A 20,690-nucleotide genomic window follows, 5' to 3' on the forward strand; every position below is an offset into this window, starting at 1 on the left:
GAAGTGCACATATACACGGTGTAACAAAAAGAGGGTATACATATCAAGTGCACGGTTTCTAGATAACATAACAAACGATACGGGAAGGGTTTTTTAAACTCATGTTTTCATGGAACGAAGTTATGAATTTTTCCAATATTTTTATTTTTTTTATTTTTCATGCGAATTAAAATTAGGTAGATAGGTACTAGGCGATCAGATTTACAGAAGAAATGTTTTGTAATTAGCGAGTGACCCCTGTAGTGTTGTGACACGTTTGTATGATTTAAAATCAAGAACCATGCGACACCAAGTATTTGGTACCAATTTTTTTTAAACGTATTTTAAGCTGAAACTTTGTGTAGAGATTCTATTCAACCTGTATTCTTCAGTGCTTCTTGATGTATATATATATGGGTATTATGTTACACGCCGTATAATGTTAATTGTTCCATAATGTTTGTTGTAGAAAATTTCACATAATGTATTCAAACGACAGGATGCACAACTGTTGACAAGGGTCGCCAACCCGCATTGAGCAAGCGTGGTGGTTAATGCTCAAATCTTCTCCGTGTGAGAAGAGGTCTTTGGTCAGCAGTGGCCACTTATAGGCTGTTGATGTGTGATGTGTGTTGTTTTTTGTCAATTACCACATCTTTTATCGAGGTCGTTGACATTAGAAGAAAACAGAGATCAAAGGAAAAGTCTAAATATTTTATGTTATCAATAAAATGATAATACTGTTTTTAAGAGCTTGCATAAAAATTATGGATTCATAAAATTCTATGTTTGTAATAAATCATTTTTTATTTTATGAATTTTAACATTTGAGTTGGAAATAACCGACTAGTTTCGTGTGATTATTTTTTATGGTATAAGGCGGTAAACGAACAGACGGATCGCCTGGTGGCAAGCAATCGCCCATCGACACTTGAAACAACAGAAGCGTTACAAGTGCGTTGCCTTTTGAGGGTTAGGAATTTAAGTGTTGTTTGAGAATCGGGGATTGGGTAGATTAATCACCACACTTGCTCAATGATTGGCGATTTCAAACTTATAAGTAGAAATTATAAGACCAGGTATCCTCACGATGTGTTCCGACACTGTTTGTCAGTGACGTCTAAATACCTAATCTTAGAAAGTGCATATCGACTCGGAAAATGTCACATTGGTACTTGTCGTTGGTAGGTTTCGAGCCCGCACTCTCATGCATGAGAAGCGGACGTCTTAAACCTCCGAGCCACCACGACTACACCTACCCATTTATTACGGAACCCTAATCAAAGTATTGGAGTGTTGCCAGCCTATAAAAATATAAAGCTACCACAATCGTTGCGAATGGTAGAATGTGGTAGTTATACCTTTTTATTGCGTATAACACTTTATGGCGTGGACTAATGACGTCCAATGCTGGGCTTTTATCTTTGTTTGTGTTATACAAACAATTATAATTAATCTCTGATGGGGTAGGCAGAAGTACAGGTATACAATGTTACAAAAAAACAACAACGTCACGCCTTTTATCCCCGAAAGGGTAGGCAGAGGTGCACATTGCGGCATGTAATGCTTTTTTTTGGTTTTTCGGGAATATCTCAGTAGTAGCACGGAGTCAGGAATTGTCTGGAATGGCAATAGGCTCATCCCTTATTACGTGGGACTTAAAGCACAAATTGTGAAAAGTGGGTGTACATTGTATAGCGGCATTACGAACCGTAATGTGCACCTCTGCCTACCCCTTCGGGGATAAAAGGCGTGACTTTGCTTTTTTTGACCGAAACTCCAAAAACTTGACCTTCCAAAAATGTTGGATTCATATCGCTTATTTATTCATTTCGGTCGTCCCCGCGTGAAGACTCTCATTGCGGATGTATATAACTTCTAATCCAGTTATATAATAATATTTTTAAGTATTATTTACTCATCTTGTTGACAGAAAAATGTAAATAAACTGAATACTACGCGTTTATACACAACATCAATCTTAATTCTGTTTACAAGCCCACGCATCGGTTAAAATATCATTTCATAGGGTTCCTTGCGAAATATGGTAATATCTACTAGATCTCACACAACGTCACGCCTTTTATCCCCGAAAGGGTAGACAGAGGTGCACATTACGGCACGTAATGCCGCTTTACAATGTACACCCACTATTCACAATTTGTGTTATAGGTCCCATGTAATAGAGAGTGAGCCTATTACCGTATACTGGACACAATTCCAGACTCCGTGCTACTACTGAGAAATTTTCGAAAATCCGACAAAAAGCCTAGTACGTAATACTTTGCCCGACCCGGGAATCGAAACGGAGACCCCTTGTTCGGCAGTCGCACTTGCGACCACTCGACCAACGAGGCAGTCAGAGATGCTACTAGAGTCGTATCGGGGTATCCGGCCTATTATCATTATCCGGCCGGATACCGGATAGTAGCACCCTATCCGGCCGAATATCGAATAATTAAATAAGTATACCGTATGAAGATACCTCTTATGACTTTATTAAAACTACATATTTGTTATCATCTTGGCTGACAATATACGCAAAATTAGCAAAATAGGCCCAGTAGATCATATGAGTGATCTCCATACTGTATATACGGAACAAATGTGTTTACGAATCGAATATATAACGTATATATAAGTTTTTTTTTTCAATGTCAGCCATTTTGCAACTGGTGACGCGCGCCGACGTTTTAAAGAGCACTCAGTATATGATTTGTTTGATATTTCTCGTCAAATTAATCACTTGTTTACGATTTACTATTTCTTTGATAAATGAGTTACATAAAACATCTTTTTTTTGTTAAATTCAATGCTGTTTGTTATATACGCTAAGTGTCTGTGGGAGAGCCATGCTTCGGCACTGCTGGGCCGGCTCGACCGGAGTGATACCACGGCTCACAGAAAACCGACGTGAAACAACGTTTGCGTTGTATGAATGAGGTTACCGGAGACCCAATTACTCCCCTTCCCAATGTTCCCAAACCCCGATTCCCCAACAACCCTTAAATTCCTAACCCCTAAAAGCCGGCAACGCACTTGTAACGCCTCTGGTGTTACAAGTATCCATGGGCGGCGGCGATTGCTTACCATCAGGTGATCCGTCTGCTCGTTTACCGACTTATTTGACCCAAACATACAAACGGGGTTAACTAAATACAAATAAAACAGTTTAGAAGAACAAAAATAATTCCATTATAAAAAAAAACAGACTTTAACTCAAAGTACCAGGCGCGCATAATTCACAAAGAGTTCATAACTTTCATTCAAAAAGAAACAGAAACCACACGCGCAGTACATTTACAAGCAACAAGTAATTTTTTTTTTCATGGGGGAATATCGTCCATTGACTTCTCCCGCCTTGGGCGAGGTGAGAGGGAGTGTCAGACTCTTACTGACTAAAAACCACCCCGTTCCTACTCCTGCTTTTCGAGTTTACCCGCTTTCCTTATAAAAAATAAAACTTCGACTCAAAGTACCAGGCGCGCATAATTCACAAAGAGTTCATAACTTTCATTGAAAAAGAAACAGAAACCACACGCGCAGTACATTTTACAAGCAACAAGTAATTTTTTTTTAGGGAGGGAATATCGTCCAATGACTTCTCCCGCCTTGGGCGAGGCGAGAGGGAGTGTCAGACTCTTGACAGACTATAGACTGAGTGTCTATAGAGTGAGTGACTGACTGACTAAAAACCACCCCGATCCTACTCCTGCTTTTTGAGTTTACCCGCTTTCCTTATAAAAAATAAAACTTCGACTCAAAGTACCAGGCGCGCATAATAGGGAAGATGCAAAAATAATATTTATGAAAATTTTGTTATTAAAATGCTAAAAAAGAATAAAAGAAGGGCCATAGCAAGGTTTTTGTTGATTTTTATCATAAATTATGAATAAAAAGTTACATGTAAAGAAACGTATTTCAAAACACCAATCAGTGTTTAGTGACGTTACTCCTGCTATGTCAACTATTGACAACTTTGAGTTGTGAACATTTTAAGCGAAAATTATTTTGCATTTATCGGCTAAAAATGGAAGCTGGGTTTTATTAAAGCAGATTCTAGGAATCTACCAAAAGTTAGCGTAGACATGGTTCATAACTTTTTTATGGAAAGAAACAGAAACCACGAGTGTAGAAATAATTTGGCGATAACCCAATCAAGCTATGTTCAAATCAAAAGAGTTGGAGAAATGTATCGTAAAAAGTCGACTTACTCCCGAGCATGAAATACGTAAAGAAGGGAGTGTTCAGACTCATTATAAATGAAACGCAAAGACTTGGTTCAGTCCTGCCAATGCGAAGATTGTGCGGCTTCTGAAGGTAAACATTTCAGGTTATTTTAAATAGTTAATCTGTAGCATGGATAATTTAGACTAAAATCTATTTCCAGGTGGGTGTAAGCATGCTGCTCCACTATTGCTATGGTTACACAGAAGATCTGAGGAGCCTCCGATAACGTCATAACATGTTATTGGAAAAAGACAAAATTATCTATATGTACTTCTAGAAAATCATTTATAAAAGCGATACAATACTTTTATAAATGAAGTTATGAATGCTGCAAAGAAATTCTGGATAACTGTGTTTCCAAAATTAAAAGATAAACCACACGCGCAGTACATTTTACAAGCAATTTTAAATAAAACTTTGTTAGGGAGGGAACTTTTTTTATTCAATTTTAATTAAAGGTGATTGCAAATTGACAAGCGCACCGATTATACTATAGTTAAATGGGGAATTAGGAAATGATAAACACAGGATGTGGCTTCAGAGCAAACTCACGCAGTCTTCTGATCACTCTTTCAATTGAATTCGCAGGCTTGCAATTTTCTTTGACCTTAGTACATATCTCTTGAACTTTTCTATAGTGTTGCTAACACTAGGTGTCTTATTAACTGACAATTGCTGAGTGCAAAGTGCTTGAAGCCTCTGTCTGCCTGATACAAGCTCCAGGTGGTAAAATGTCTATACATTTTTAGCTTGGAACTACTTTTTTCTCAGTTTGGGATCAGAAGGCCTAGGCGCGCACAATTTATTAGGAAATTTGGTTGAAGTTCATGGACAAATGGCAAGAAACAGAAACAACACGGCTTTTTTTGGTACTGTTTTGCATAACCAGATGTTTTTCCATTTTTTTTTATTTTTTGAAAATAGAGGAAATTTTGAAAAAAGCCAGCTGACGGTAACAAACAGTGAACAGTGACAGATATCGACAAACAGGTATGACGTCATCGGAACTTAGGTCCGTTTCCGCGCGAAAATTTAAACTGACAGTTTCAAAACGCATTTTTTGCAATAAATTTGGGTTTTTTTTAATTTTTAATATACTTGTGGTCTATTCTACATGGAATGCTTTACAATGAAAACATAAATAAAAATATTGCATCTTCCCTATTCACAAAGAGTTCATAACTTTCATTGAAAAAGAAACAGAAACCACACGCGCAGTACATTTTACAAGCAATAAAAACATCGCGCATGTGTGCGTGGAACGTTATTCGAATTCAAATTTAGAACCGGACGCCGGACGCGCCGTCTTTCCGTTAGATCAGCTGTTATTAGAAACTTAGTGATGTGATTATGATTTATCGATATTATTTTTTTATTATTGTTATTTCCCGGGATTTTGTTGTCGATAAACATATTCGTCGTTTTTATGTATATTTAAACTGATTAAGCCTTGTCAATCGATGACGGGGTATGAAAATTTCTATTTAGTCGTCAGTTAGTAATGAAAAAGTAAAATATTAGACACGTATTTTTATATTTTGTCATATAAGGTAGGTTCCTTGGATAAAACGGATCGAAGTTTAGGAGTGGGAGCAAAACTCATTACTGACGTATAAAATGTACCTCAAAGTGACGTCATACGATATTTCAAATGGGATATAGGCTTCGAGCTGAGTATTCACTTGGTTGTTTCATCATGGCAAGACTGCCTTATATCTTTTTTTTCTTTTCAAAAACGTTGTCCCACATTAGGAAGGTGTCGTGGTGCGACAAACATACAATGTTTCACATACGGTTGACACCCAGACTCGAAATAACACTTTATGTATCACACAAAGCAGTGCTCCGTGAAGGAATCGAACCGTTGCACGGCAGTCGGTTACCGTCGAGTCATATTGATTGATTTCGGTTAAGGAACTAGTTGATTTTAGTTATTCACCTTTCAGGAAATTATTAATTTAGTTATTATTATATTTGATTGATATTATAATTGTGTATGGATATCCTAACAATTAGTGTTGAAATTTACTTCGTCAAATAATTATCGATATTTATTATTTCCTATTATGTGTTCCTTCCGCATGTCGGACGAGCGGTGGGCAAAACTCACTACTGAGTGGAGCCCGCTCAACGTCCACAGACGTCGCGGCAGGCCCAGAAGGTTTTTAGATGGCGGTATGAACTCGACATCTATGACAAGGATTGGCCAATCCAAGCAAAAAGCTTTAATCATAGAGGAGTGGAAGGATAGGGAGGCCTTTACTCTGCAGTGGGACGATCATGGCTGAAATCTAAATCTATTATGTGTTGTTATTGATCAACAACTTACTGTAGAAGTATAATTCATGAACTGGCTTACTGTACCCTTAGTATGAGTTTGTTTTACGTTGAACGAAAACGAAACGAGAATGCGTTCGGCGCTCTGATTGGCTGGTGCGAATGAATCACCCACCGGTTCTCAACATAGTATTTTTCAGAGAAGGTTTTAAGGCTATTACATGACTTAAAAAAATGGAGGCGGTAAAGAAATCGGTTGCATTGTAAGAATCATTTAAAATGGTCACCATCAAGGCGAGAAAAGAAAAACACATTTAAAATCCGTATTTCTACGCACCACTTTCTTGAGAATCCTTAGTATGACTTTGCTTTACGTTTGAACGAAAACGAAACGAGAACGCGTTCGTTTTCGTTTAACGTAAAGATACTTACTGATTGGCCGGCGCGAATGATTCAACCAATCAGAGCGCCGAACTCGCTGTCGTTTTCTATTCATTCAACGTAAAACAAACTCGTACTAAGAGTACTACTGAACATATAAAAAAACGTGACGTTATGCTTACGTTGTCTAAATACTCGTAATTACGCGTCTAACCAAACGACACACGCGCTTCAATCACGTTGGCAATTCGTAGCAATCATTTTGCGATTCATTTTATTTACTACAGACGTCTGTCTGTCTAATTACTATACGAATCAATCTTACATACGAATGTCAATAATCTCATCGTAGTAGAATATAAATAAATATACGTGTGCATACGTTTGTATGCTAATATTAACTTGTCATTATTTTATACGCACTTTTTCAACGCGTGGATTTGCGCGTGGCGGTGGCACTGACACGGGGCGTGTGATAGATATACTTTCAAATGTTAATTATTATGTTATCGGCTTACTCACGTAAATGTTTGACGAGGAACTCGACTAGTTTCGCGACACTCGACGCGGCAGAGTAACAGCGCGATAATCGCCACGTCGTGTAACTAGTCGAGTTCCTCGTCAAACAGTTACGTGAGTAAGCCGATCATAATAATTAATTTACTATGTCTCACGAAAGTCACAATAAAATCATACTTTCAATGTATTTAAGATGTTATCGTATTAGATTAGATTCAATTTACTGCTGGAGTATTTACATAAAGGTTTCGCGAACTTTCGATGCAATTCCCGCACGGAGCAACTCTTTGTGTGATCCATAAATTGTAGTTGCGGGTCTGGGTGTCATGTGTATGTGAACTTGTATGTTTGTAAACGCACCCACGACACAGGAGAAAATCCTAATGTGGGGAAATAAAAAAGGAGGTCAAAATCTGACTTTTTCCGAGTTATATGTACTTCCTAAGATTATTTAGACACCACTGACTAACGGTGAAGAAAAACTTGGGCTTATAAGTTTGCAAACGCCAACCCGCATTGAGCAAGCGTGGTGGTTAATGCTCAAACCCTCTCCGTGTGAAAAGAGGCTTTGTCAGCAGTGGCCACTAATGGGCTGATAATGTGGGTCGTAATGATTATTCATCAGACCTAATACTCAATGATCACACTTGCAGACACTTAATCAACGAGTCTTATAAACAAAAGCTGCATTTAATACGATTGCAACATGCCCCCGGCATGCGCTACCACGTGGACACCAGTGCGTACACTAGCATGCGGCTCGAAGCGTGCTGCGATATAAATAAAAGGTAATTTGGCATCCATTTCATCAAAGCCGGTGTTTCAGTGGCACGTATGATTCGGAAGAAAGGGGTTTGGTTTGATTTCTATGCAAGTTTCGTGGTCGCGAATGTTTTGAGCGAGATATCTTGGGTTTAATTCCCAAGTTGCTCTAGTGTGTGGTTATTTATTTATAATTCATTATTGGAAATAAAAGCCTTTATCGTGTCTTCAAACTAATCTAATTATCTCTTTTATTGTAATAAAACGGTAAACGAGCAATCGCCGGCGCCCATGGACACCGGAAACACCAGGGGCGTTATAAATACGTTACCGACCTTTTGGGGGTTAGGAATTAAGGGATGTTGGGGAATCGGGTATCGGGAAGATTGGGAAAGGGGGTAATTGGGCCTCCGGCAACCTCACTTACACATCGCAGGCGTTGTTTCACATCGGTTTTCTGCTCGGCCGTATCACTCCGGTCGAGCCGGTGCATTCGTGCCGAAGCATGGCTCTCCCACACTTGAAATCTCGTCAAATAATTACCTGAAAACTGAGGAAGTCATACAAATATAGCAAAAACTGAACATAACATTTTATATATGTACAATTGTACATCGGCTAATCGAAGCGGGAAATTAAAGCATGACACATATTATATGAATAATTATAAACTTGGCACCAATTAATAAATGTACAGGTGATACATACTGGAGTGTTGATGCATTTACAAGCTTATGTGACATTTATAAGGACGAATTTTGATGTAGCAAGAATGATTTACTCGATATTTGCTCTTGATTTTGTTTTCATGGACATGTGTTGGTATAATTTGGTCTTTAATTGCTCAAAGACGATTCAATTGTATGATATTTCTTAATTTAGTTGTTATACAACGCAATGTTACGACTTTTATCTCCGAAGGGGTAAAGGTGCACATTACAGCACGTGCCGCTATATAATGTACACCCACTTTTCACCATTTGTGTTATAAGTCCCATGTAATAGACGGTGAGCCTATTGCCATATACTGGGCACAATTACAGACTCCGTGCTACTACTAAGAAACGAAAAACCAAAACAAGCCCAGTAATACTTTGCCCGACCCTTGAATCGAACTCGAGTCCCCTTGTCCGTCAGTCGCACTTGCGACCACTCAACCAACGAGCAGATATAAAAATAATAAATAAATCAGTTAAAAATCCAAAAAGAAAAATATCGACATTAATCCACCAACAAATAATTTTATCGATAACTACGTAGAAACTACGTCGCACATCACTAAAGCGTACTTTATCCCAGTTTATAAATAGGTTTGCCCAAACATGCGTATTTCGAGAATATATTTAATTAAGACAATGACCTTTCATTTTGGCAGTTGTTTTTCTTAAAGGAGAATTATGTTAAACAAAATAAAATATAGGTATATTGTTTATACCTGGTATCTATCTAGAATGTTAGTTTCTTGTCTAGATAACCTAGTTTTAAAATGCCTGGAAAGTTTTTTTTTTATTTGAAGCTACACAGATGCATTAGGCTTTTTGATTTTAAATATTTTAAGTGTGTATCTTAGTACCGGTGTGATACGACGGCGTCGCAGAAAACCGACGTGAAACAACGCTTGCGTTTTGTTTCGTTGTGGGAGTGGGGTTACCGGAGGCCCAATCTTCGCAATCCCCGACTCCCCCAACAACCCTTAAATTTCTAACCTCCAAAAAGCCGGGAACGCACTTGTAACGCGTCTGGAGTTTCGGGCCTTTTTTTAGTTTTTCGAAAATTACTCAGTTGTAGCACGGAGTCTGGAATTGTGCCCAGTATATGGCAATAGGCTCACCCCCTATTACATGGGACTTAAAACACAAATGGTGAAAAGTGCGTGTACATTGTATAGCGGCATTACGTGTCATAATGTGCACCTCTGCCTACCCCTTCAAGGATAAAAGGCGTAACGACACAACAATTAGAATCATGTGTCATGACATTATATGCAAGCGCGCAATTCGATTGTTTTGTTTCATCATACTGTTTAAAAAGATGATGCACTTTTTCAAAGGGCATGGTGCGTTCTAGATTAATGTTTGTAATTTTTTTGGGCTAGGGCCAATGTGGCGTTCAGGATACAATAGTTTGCGGTACAGAAAATCTGTGTATACTTTTGCGTAGTAATGCCTCATTAAATACAGGAAATCATTGATTACTAGTTATTTTTATTATATGAGATACATTTTTCATAGGAAATACTAGATGCGTTACAAGTGCGTTGCCGGCCTTTTGTTAGGAATTTAAGGGTTATTGAATCGGGGATTGGGAAGATTGGGAAAGGGGGTAATTGGGCCTCCGGTAATCGTACACAATAAAACACAACTTTTGCGTTGTTTCACGTCAGTATTCTGTAAGGCCGTTGTATCACTCTAGTCGAACCAACTCCCACACTTGGTTAAGTGTCTTAATAAATAGGTTTATTTATTAAGAAAAATATAAACCTATAACAACACTACTCCCCTTATATATACGTTTTTAAAAACAAAACACTGTTCATCAACAAACAAAATTTTCAACAACAAACCAAAATTCATCGACATATCGACATCAAATCTATCGACAAGCGTCTCACATCACTACAACTCTCGCGCACACAGCTCGATTCTCATTCAATTTTATATTTAGACGAGACACTGACCTTCCGATCTTATGGAAATAACCGAATGCGGGACTTATGTACCGTTCAACAATCAGCATCAGTAGCCCAAGACAATCCACTGCTTTTTTTGAGGAGGGAAAATCATCCAATGACTTCCATCGCTTTGGGCGAGGCGAGAGGGAGTGTCAGACTGTTACTGACTAAAAGCCACCCCGTTCCTACTCCTGCTTTTTGAGCTGGAGCCCCGGTAACCCGCTAGGCAGTCCGCAACTTCGGAGTATAACAATAGCTACTGTCTCTATACTGAGTCAATCTTTATTTTGTTTACCTGTGTACTAAATAACTTCGCTGACTACATAACCAATTTATGTTGTACAGTCACTGTTACACTTCCAGAACTTACTATTTCTTTGTACATAACAAAGAAATACACTACTTCTCGTCACGAATACACGTCACAAAACGAACTATTTTAAACGATGTTCTCTGTAAAATATTGCTAATTATTCTGCAAACGAAGCGTTGCCAATAAGTGCTACAGACGATAGTATACAACCTTGTCACGTTTATAACATAGTCTCACTTGCCTAATGACACAAAATCATGGTGGTGAGGTGAACATAGGATAGGATAGGATACTCCGTTTTTATTTTTTTAATTTATTTTTATTTAACTATTTATTTGTGCCGGCTCTGGACCACCGAATGGAGAACGAACGAATGGAGTTTCTTGATCGTTCTTCTCCATTCGAAGCTAAACTTTGGAACGAGCACCTAGCTTCACTGATCCGGAGCTGCGGACAACGTAAAAGGTTACCGCGGCTCCGGCTCAAAGCAGGAGAAGGAACGAGGTCTGACACTCCCTCCCGCCTCACCCAAGGCGGGAGAAGTCAATGGATGATTTTCCCCGCTCAAAAAAAAAAAAAAAAACTACTGATGAACTATTACTTATCTCTTTATTTGTTGACATTTCAAAAGTACCTATTTATGGTTTAATTGGAATAAATGATTTGACTTTGATTTAGGTGATAGGATACTTTTTGTCCCACGAAAATCCGCTGGCAAAAGCAATAGGGATGATGACGGGGCAAATACGTGTCTAATGTTTTAAAATAATCTACAAAACGGACATTAAAATAAGAAAATACATCTAGTATTAGTATATAAATGTTTAAGAAATCAATCTGCTATGTTATTACAGTAAACCACTTGAGATTCTAGCCTCAACCTAGTTGGGTAAAAGCCAGAAAAAAGTTTGAAATGAACCACGAAAGTTGATTATTTTTTTAAAGAAATTGATCTTAAGAATGTCAGTGTACGTCTGTGCTATGTAACGATTTGTTTACACTACATAAAGTATTTCTTACAAGTAATTTCACTCAGGAAATGCTAATTTTTTCACTAGAAAATTATACGTGAAATAAAAATAAATCTATTTGTGACACAGTCTGTAATTTACGAGCAAAACCAAGGCCTTTCACGATGTCGTCATTGGCTAATGTCGACATGTAAACAGTGACTCGTGTAGTGTAGAGATTGTCCAGTCAACTGATGGTAGCGAGGTTCACTGTCCAGTGACACTCGTACGCTGGTATCGTCATGAGCTAATGTCGACATGTAAACAGTGACTCGTGTAGTGTAGAGATTGTCCAGTCAACTGATGGTAGCGAGGTTCACTGTCCAGTGACACACGTACGCTGGTATCGTCATGAGCTAATGTCGATATATGTAAACAGTGACTCGTGTAGTGTAGAGATTGTCCAGTCAACTGATGGTAGCGAGGTTCACTGTCCAGTGACACACGTACGCTGGTATCGTCATGAGCTAATGTCGATATATGTAAACAGTGACTCGTGTAGTGTAGAGATTGTCCAGTCAACTGATGGTAGCGAGGTTCACTGTCCAGTGACACACGTACGCTGGTATCGTCATGAGCTAATGTCGACATGTAAACAGTGACTCGTGTAGTGTAGAGATTGTCCAGTCAACTGATGGTAGCGAGGTTCACTGTCCAGTGACACACGTACGCTGGTATCGTCATGAGCTAATGTCGACATGTAAACAGTGACTCGTGTAGTGTAGAGATTGTCCAGTCAACTGATGGTAGCGAGGTTCACTACACTAAATAAGCAGCTGTTTTCAAAATGCCTGATGGATGATCCTATGGAAAATTTTCCAGGGTACCTGTTTTATATATTTCAGTTAACAGTTTATCTAGATTTTTTGTATATATTCAGTTAACCTAGGAAATGTTGTTTTAGCGTTTTAGTTATAAACAGTTCCGTTAGAAATACCAGGAGCCTATAAATTAGGCGTAGTGTTTACATTAGTACTTTAGGCAGACGAAAATAATTCAACCGGCAATGTACCTGTACTTTGTACTTACACATGTATTTTTCCATTAAAATAGTTCGGCACAAAAATGCGCGTGTTATTGTAATATTGGACACGCATTCAACATCGTAATAATTCTAATGTTTACATAATAAACTGCCTATCAATAGAAAAAAATATGAAAACACATACACTGCATTAAATCAACCGCGAAATACATTTGTGTGTGAATGTGTTTACAGTTGGATCGCGACCAGTCGCTAGGACATCGCCGGGCCAGGCGGACATGACAACAAAACGACGCCATGTTTAATTTCTTCAAGAGAAAAGGCGGGAAGCCCGAGGCCGCGCCGGCAACGCCCGACGACGCCCGAAAACTCCCGAACCCCGACCATACGAAATTAACATCAGTTACAGCGCGCGCGCAACGAAACGATGAGCCAAACGAAAAATTCAACACAATACGCAAAGATGTAGTGAACCTATTGTTACCTGAGACTGACTACAATAACCAGAAGACTGGAGTCGGCGCTATCCTGCAGATTATGGCCGGGAAACGAAAGAAGGGGAAGCGAAGAAACGTACGCACTGAATCGTGTAGGATCAGCCCCTTGAGAGAGACGAATATACTGCAAAGGAGCAATTCTGATCGGAAGCCGAGTGACGTGCCCGTTCCCACACAAGCCAAAAATACACCAGACGATGCGGACTTCGTAAAAGCTTTGGTACTGCAGAAATATTCTAAGAGCAACGACAATAAGGAACACGTGTCACTTGTGTACGTGAACGAGCCTGATTTGGATGAAAAAAAGCATGCAGAGGCATTACTTCGGGAGATCGCGCGCTCAATAGACTGTACTGTAGACAAGTTAAATGAAACCAAACAGATGGGTGCGACGGATAGCAAAGTAGTTAAGAGTGAACCTCTATACGAGAGTATTGACGAACGAAATTTGAATTATAGAAATGAATTGAAGGAAGAATTAAATAAATTGTTGGATGCGGAGAATGAGAATAAGGAAACAGTGAGTACAGAAGCTGAATCGCCTGGGGTGTCGAAGAAATCTAACTTGAAGCCTCCAAGGTCTGATACGGAAGGCTGTTCAGACGACGACAGATCAGACTGTGGGAAGAAGAGAGTCACATTCAGAAAGCACATAGTCTTTGATGATGGAGAGCAGCAAACCGATGAAGAAGTCTGCTCCTCCTTCGAGTCCCTCTCCTCTGAAGATGAGGAGTTTTTAGAAGACGCTGACGACATTATTTTCGCTGATAACACAACAGTTATCAATGTCAATGGTGATCAAGATGAGAATGAGAAAGTGACTATTAAAATTGAGAGTCCCGATACGTTGAAAAGGATTTCGAGTGATAACAGTGATAGTGGGTTTATAGAAATAGGTGATAAGAGTGAGGTTACAGACAAATGTGAGAGTAGTGAGAGTGAGAGTGAGGAAGAAGTGAGTGAGAGTGAGACTGAGGAGGAGATTATAGAAGAGATTATTGAAGAAATTGAAGAGATCAGTGTTTGTGAACCTTTTGAAGTTGACAATGGAAGCAATTCGGATGAGCCGTAAGTTTTTTTTATTTATTTATAAACACTTAGTTAATAAGTATCTAATCACACTCTAGTTAGTCGAATGGTCGCAAATAAAATTTGTGAAGAAAAAGTCTAGGGTTCGATTTCTGGGACAAGCAAACTAGACTGACTGTACTACTGCTGCTACAATAAACTAGCTAGCTATATAAATAACCAGTTAAAAGCACGGTTGGTGTAGCAGGTTCGATGTTCGCACGAAGCAACTCTTTGTGTGATCCACAAATTGTTGTTTCGGGTCTGGGTGTCATGTGTATGTGAACTTGTATGTTTGTAAACGCACCCACGACACAGGAGAATCCTAGTGTGGAGTAACGTTTAAATAAAATATGTGCACCTCTGCTTACCCCTTCGCGAGAATTAAAGCGTTTTGTTTATATTATTAGACAATACTATTGAGTTAATCATAGAATCTCTATCTAATATGATCTCCAAGCCTGCCGGCATAAATTATAGCAACCTCTCTTTTTTAAATATTTATTTAAATAATATATTTATTTAATTAATTAATAATCTTTACTTATATATTTTTGTAACGGTGCAAATCTACTGTTTTTCATTCTTTTTATCTTTCTATACAGGGTGTCCCTGAAGTCGACGTCCAACAGGCACCAGATGATCGGCTAGGTTCCAACTGTTATCAGAAAAATATAAAAAAAAACAGTTACACTACAGTTTTTAAATTACAGTGACTTATGTGTTATCCACGAAAAAGTACACCCTATGCCAGTCTTCTGACTCTAGTTGCTATAAATCTATATTTTTTCGTCTGTAGTCTTCCTTACATTATCCTGAATAGTGCTCCAGTAATACGGAATCATAAATTCTTAGCCAACTGCTTTAGATTGGAAAACATTGTTAGTTTTAGAGGAACCAAATGCTCTAAATAAATTTTACACCTTACTTTAAGTGACTGTACTGAATAAATTATGTATTGCGCTAGTAGTGGAAAATTTCACCAAAGTTGGCGCATTTAATAAGGATTCTCGGCAGGCAGGAGTAGCCTGCTTTTCGAGACGGAGCCCCGGTAAACCCGCTACCTAGTCCGCAGCTCCGGGATGAGCTTGCCCTGGCAAACCCTGTTTTGTAGAGGAGGCTCATAGTCCAGCAGTGGACTGTCTCGGGCCTTTGATTTTTTTTATATTGAACACGCCGGTAATCTAGCAGACGTATCACCTGATGGTAAACAAACGCCGCCGCCCATGGACACTTGAAACACCAGAGGCGTTACAAGTGCGTTGTCGGCCTTTTGGGAGTTAGGAATTTAAGGGTTGTTGGGGAATCGGGGATTGGGAAGATTGGGAAGGGAGGAATTGGGCCTCCGGTAACCTCACTCACACAACGCAAGCGTTGTTTCACGTAGGTTTTCTGCTCGGCCGTGGTATCACTCCGGTCGAGCCGACCCATTCGTGCCGAAGCATAGCTCTCCCACACTTAAATTGACACTTAAGTTGTTGATAAATCATGAAATTAATATTTACGCTTTTTTTTTCTAAACAGATTTTGTGATGTTTATTTATTTGCCGTATTATAATCTATTGTTGAATACCAAGCATTATTTAGTACAGATTCTATTATTTTAGGAATTTAAAACATTATGCCCTGTGTCGTGGGTGCGTTTACAAACATACAAGTTCACATACACATGACACAGAGACCCGAAACAACAATTTGTGGATCACACAAAGAGTTGCTCCGTGCGGGATCGACCTCGCTACACGTTGCTGTGAACCGTGCAGTCCGAGACAGTCCATTTCAGGAAGCTTACTCTTGAATCCAATTCCGATCGATCGACATTGATATTGTGAAACATACTCTTGAGTTGCAACACTAGCGCCCATTGCATCCGTATTGCGTGGATATTAAATGAACTAAATGGTATTAAGTTTGGCTTTATATTCCGTACTCTAAATGCTATTTTAACAGCTACGATTGGGGTTGTATAGTTTTGACATTGAATAATTATTGAGATTTTATTCGATTGAATGCCCAATTTCCGATTCCCTCGGTTCAGTAGTTTCAGTGTGATTGACGGACAAGCAAGGGGTGAAAATAATGGTTGATATTTTCTAGGTTAGTCATAAAGTCCGTAATCTACGCGAGCAAACCCCCAAACTACTTAAAATATTAGTGTGATTATTAGGGTTATCGGCTTACTCACGTAACGGTTTGACGAGGAACTCGACTAGTTTGAAACCATGTTAGAGGCTCATATTCATGAGCAGCATTCCTCGACGAACGACAAGGTGACTGTCGCGCTGTTATTGGCGAGTTCCTCGTAAAACAGCTAATTACCAATATTGGTATATTTCACGAAAGTTATAATACAGATATTTATTATGTTTCTATGATAATAAGAAGAAGTTTAAATCCTTTTTTGGCGATAATACATCATAAACGTATCGTGAACACAATTATACTATATTTTTCAAGATCATAAACGTATCGTGAACACAATTATACTATATTTTTCAAGATTATAAGAGTGCTTTTCCACCAGAGGTGTGCTATGTAGCTATGCTATGAAGATATAATAGCTAAGCTGTGAAACTATGTGACCGTTTCCACTGATACTAAGCTATGTAGCTGTGCGAGGAAAATGTGCAGCTCGAGTATGCGATGTATCGATAGTAGGGAAGCCATTCATAGCACGCATCTTTCCATATAAAAAACATAGCTTAACTGAGTCCATTTCTACCAATGCTAAGCTATGTGTACCAATGAATATGATTGGTGGAAGCCAAACGCATCCACAGCAACGTAGCATAGCACATCTCTGGTGGAAAAGCACCCAAAGACGATCGGTAACAATGTTTACACAAGTGCACAAAGCATGGAGTAAAACATATTTTTAATAAATAAACAATATGTTTATCCCACGATATGACGTCGTATGCAAAACAAGAGTGCTAAACATGTGTTAGTATATAATGGTAAAGAGTGGTTTTGTCGTAGAATGATGTTTTTTACCTTTCTCGATTATGGGACAAATCATATGATTTTTCCCAAATCGAACCAGTAGTTCCCGAAATCTAACTCGAAGCTGCTTACTTATCAATTATACTTAAAAACACTCGACCAGAAAACAGAATGAGATTCGAATATCAGTATTTTATTTTTAGTTTTATTCCATAGCATTCCATATTCCATAGAAAATTTTAAATCGAATCATAAAAGTAACTAGCAAACCCGGCGAACTCCGTTTCGCCACCAATGATTTTTATGACTTCCTGCTTTTCTCTTGATTTTTTCCTGAATTTTCTTTGCTATAAACCTCACGGAGCCCGAGACCTTTCCAACGAATGTGAAACCGTGGAAATCGGTTCGTGCGTTCTGGAGTTATAGCGTCAGGAAGGAAAACCCGACTTATTTTTATATTATAGAAGATGATTAGATAGAAAAAAAAGCAAATAAATATTTCTAAACAAAACAAAATCAATGACAGATAGACATAAAAATAGAAAAATGAAAAGTAGGTAAAACAGAATAGCGTTTAAAAGGTGACCTAGTGACAAGTTTCTACGACCTATACTATCATTAGTATCATTAACCTATAATATTGTGATTTTAAAAACAAATTATTTTACTCGGAACGAGCTTCACAAACATGTGAACATAGAGTATAGGAATTTTGTTGAAATGTTAAAATTTGACTTTATGATTAATACAACCTTATGCTGAGTTATAGACAATTTGACACTTTGTTATCTGTGGTATCTCGTTTCGATTATTAAACTACATAAATTTCTTTGATCTTTTATTTAATAAATTCATCAGGTTATGGGCCCAGGCCACCTGATCGCTTTCTCAAAATTGTTTAATAGTATAAAACAATATAAAATAATATAAAAGTTTCATTGAATCCGTAATAAATGTAGTTCCGAATAATCATAACCTTAAAGTCAACACTCATTTGTTTTTCTTCCGAACTCTTCATCAGCAAAATGTCTTCTACAAACACGATGGCACTGATTGAAAAACTGACTGGAAGAGAGAACTATCCAACGTGGAGATTCGCCGTTCAAACGTATCTTGAGCACGAGGATTTGTGGCAATGCGTCACAGCGGAAGAAAGAGTTGACCCCAAACTTGACACAAAAGCTAAGTCAAAAATAATTTTATTGGTACATCCTATCAACTATGTACATATACAAGAAGCGAAATCTGCCAAGGAGGTGTGGAATAACCTCTCTAGAGCTTTTGATGATAAAGGGTTGACACGAAAGGTTGGCTTATTGAGAGATCTGATAACCACAACATTAGAATCTTGTCAGAGCATAGAAGACTATGTAAACAAGATTATATCAACAGCACACAAGTTAAGAAATATTGAGTTTGATGTAAATGATGAATGGCTTGGTACGCTATTGCTAGCTGGCTTACCTGAAGTCTACCAGCCAATGATTATGGCACTCGAAAGCTCTGGTGTGGCAATAACTGCTGATTCTGTGAAGACTAAGCTATTACAAGATGTAAGAAGCTCTGAAAGTAGTGCATTATATGTGAATAAATACAAAGGGAAACAGTTACAGGTTGCCAAACAAGCTACAGAGAAAACATCTAAAAGTAAAGGTCCAAGATGTTTTGTGTGCAATAAATATGGACATGTAAGTAAACACTGTTGGCATAAGAAGAAACAGTCGGATCAAAGTGGAAACTATGTGGCAGTACTATCTGCTACTGAAAACAATGAAAATGGATGGTTTATAGACTCTGGTGCGTCAATGCATATGACGATGCACAGTGACTGGCTATATGATATAATACCACCACCGATTAATACAATAAAAGTGGCAGATGACAAGAAACTCTTAGTGAAATCTTGTGGCAAAGTAAATTTAAATGTGATTGGCAGTAATGGCAAAATGAATACAATTCAAGTAAAGGATGTTCTTTATATTCCTGGTTTGGCCACCAATCTTTTATCTGTCAGTCAAATTATTAAAAATGGATGTAAAGTACAATTTGATGAGAAAGGTTGTAAAATATCAAACAGAAATAATGAACAAGTTGCCACTGCAAAGATGAGTAATAATATGTACAAACTAAATACTCATAGTATGCCTGCCTACACATCTGTAACAAAAGAAAATGACTGGTATTTATGGCATCAGAGAATGGCCCATTTAAACTTTGAAGACTTAAATAAATTAACAGAAAGCTCTGGATTTAAGCTAGAAAATAAAGAAAAATATTTAGAGAAAGAAATAGATCTTAAATATGTAAATACCAAAGAACAATATGCTGACATCTTTACTAAGGCATTACCCAAAGAAAAATTTCAATATCTTAGAGATAAAATTGGTGTTAAACAATTGTCATTTTTATAAAATTATATTAACTAAATGTAACAACTCAAGTTGTAAGTGTAGTTACTAAAGAGTTTATTAATGTAAGTGTGTAATGGGTAAAAGTAATGTAATTTTTTGTTTTTGTAAAACTCATAGAGAGATGTAAAGTTTAATTTGGTGAGAGTGTTCAATTCTTTTGTTTTTATAAGTATAACTTGTAGATGTAAAGTTCAAATTTGGTGAGAGTGTTGAAATGTTAAAATTTGACTTTATGATTAATACAACCTTATGCTGAGTTATAGACAATTTGACACTTTGTTATCTGTGGTATCTCGTTTCGATTATTAAACTACATAAATTTCTTTGATCTTTTATTTAATAAATTCATCAAATTTGGAGTGCCAACTGATTCTATGTACGCAAAAATGTGTTAGATAGGTGAAAAATCTTAAGGGCAGTGAACTAATTTCATTAACAGTCAGCGATAGTCCACTGTTGGACCAGGAGCTTCCTCTCCATAAACAGATTTGCATTTTTATCTCCACTAACTGCCTCGTTGGTCAAGTGGTCCCAAATGCGATTGCTAGACCAGGGTCTCGGGTTCGATTTCCGGGTCAGGCGAAGCATTACTGGGCTCTGTTCCCCTTCTCGAAAATTTCTCAGTAGTAAAACTCAGTAATAGG

The 20,690-nt window shown here is 38.0% G+C and overlaps 3 protein-coding genes across 12 annotated transcripts in view; all 3 read left to right on the top strand.

Moving 5' to 3' along the window:
• LOC118278720 (alpha-centractin) overlaps positions 1 to 20,690 on the top strand; it is an 800,945-nt gene that overhangs the window by 496,746 nt on the left and 283,509 nt on the right. The window contains exon 15 of the mRNA XM_050703710.1: positions 12,568 to 12,896. The gene's annotated coding sequence lies outside the window, so the exon portion shown is untranslated. The remainder of the gene's footprint in view (positions 1 to 12,567; positions 12,897 to 20,690) is intronic.
• The window catches only part of LOC118279032 (synaptic vesicular amine transporter), a 418,685-nt gene that overhangs the window by 114,486 nt on the left and 283,509 nt on the right, over positions 1 to 20,690 (top strand). For 6 of the 7 annotated variants that reach the window (XM_050703637.1, XM_050703643.1, XM_050703641.1 and 3 more), the window contains exon 15: positions 12,568 to 12,896. The gene's annotated coding sequence lies outside the window, so the exon portion shown is untranslated. Of the gene's footprint in view, positions 1 to 12,347; positions 12,457 to 12,567; positions 12,897 to 20,690 lie in introns of all 7 variants that reach the window. The other variant, XM_050703644.1, reaches the window with a different exon arrangement.
• The window catches only part of LOC118278607 (myosin-7B), a 64,419-nt gene that overhangs the window by 9,734 nt on the left and 33,995 nt on the right, over positions 1 to 20,690 (top strand). For all 4 annotated transcript variants that reach the window (XM_050703448.1, XM_050703449.1, XM_050703450.1 and 1 more), the window contains one exon: positions 13,362 to 14,692. In XM_050703448.1, coding sequence (XP_050559405.1) covers positions 13,425 to 14,692 — 1,268 coding nt within the window. In that variant the 5' untranslated portion in view covers positions 13,362 to 13,424. Of the gene's footprint in view, positions 1 to 13,361; positions 14,693 to 20,690 lie in introns of those variants that run through there.

This window comes from Spodoptera frugiperda, chromosome 24 (genome assembly GCF_023101765.2).
Source record: "Spodoptera frugiperda isolate SF20-4 chromosome 24, AGI-APGP_CSIRO_Sfru_2.0, whole genome shotgun sequence".
Lineage (NCBI taxonomy): Eukaryota > Metazoa > Arthropoda > Insecta > Lepidoptera > Noctuidae > Spodoptera > Spodoptera frugiperda.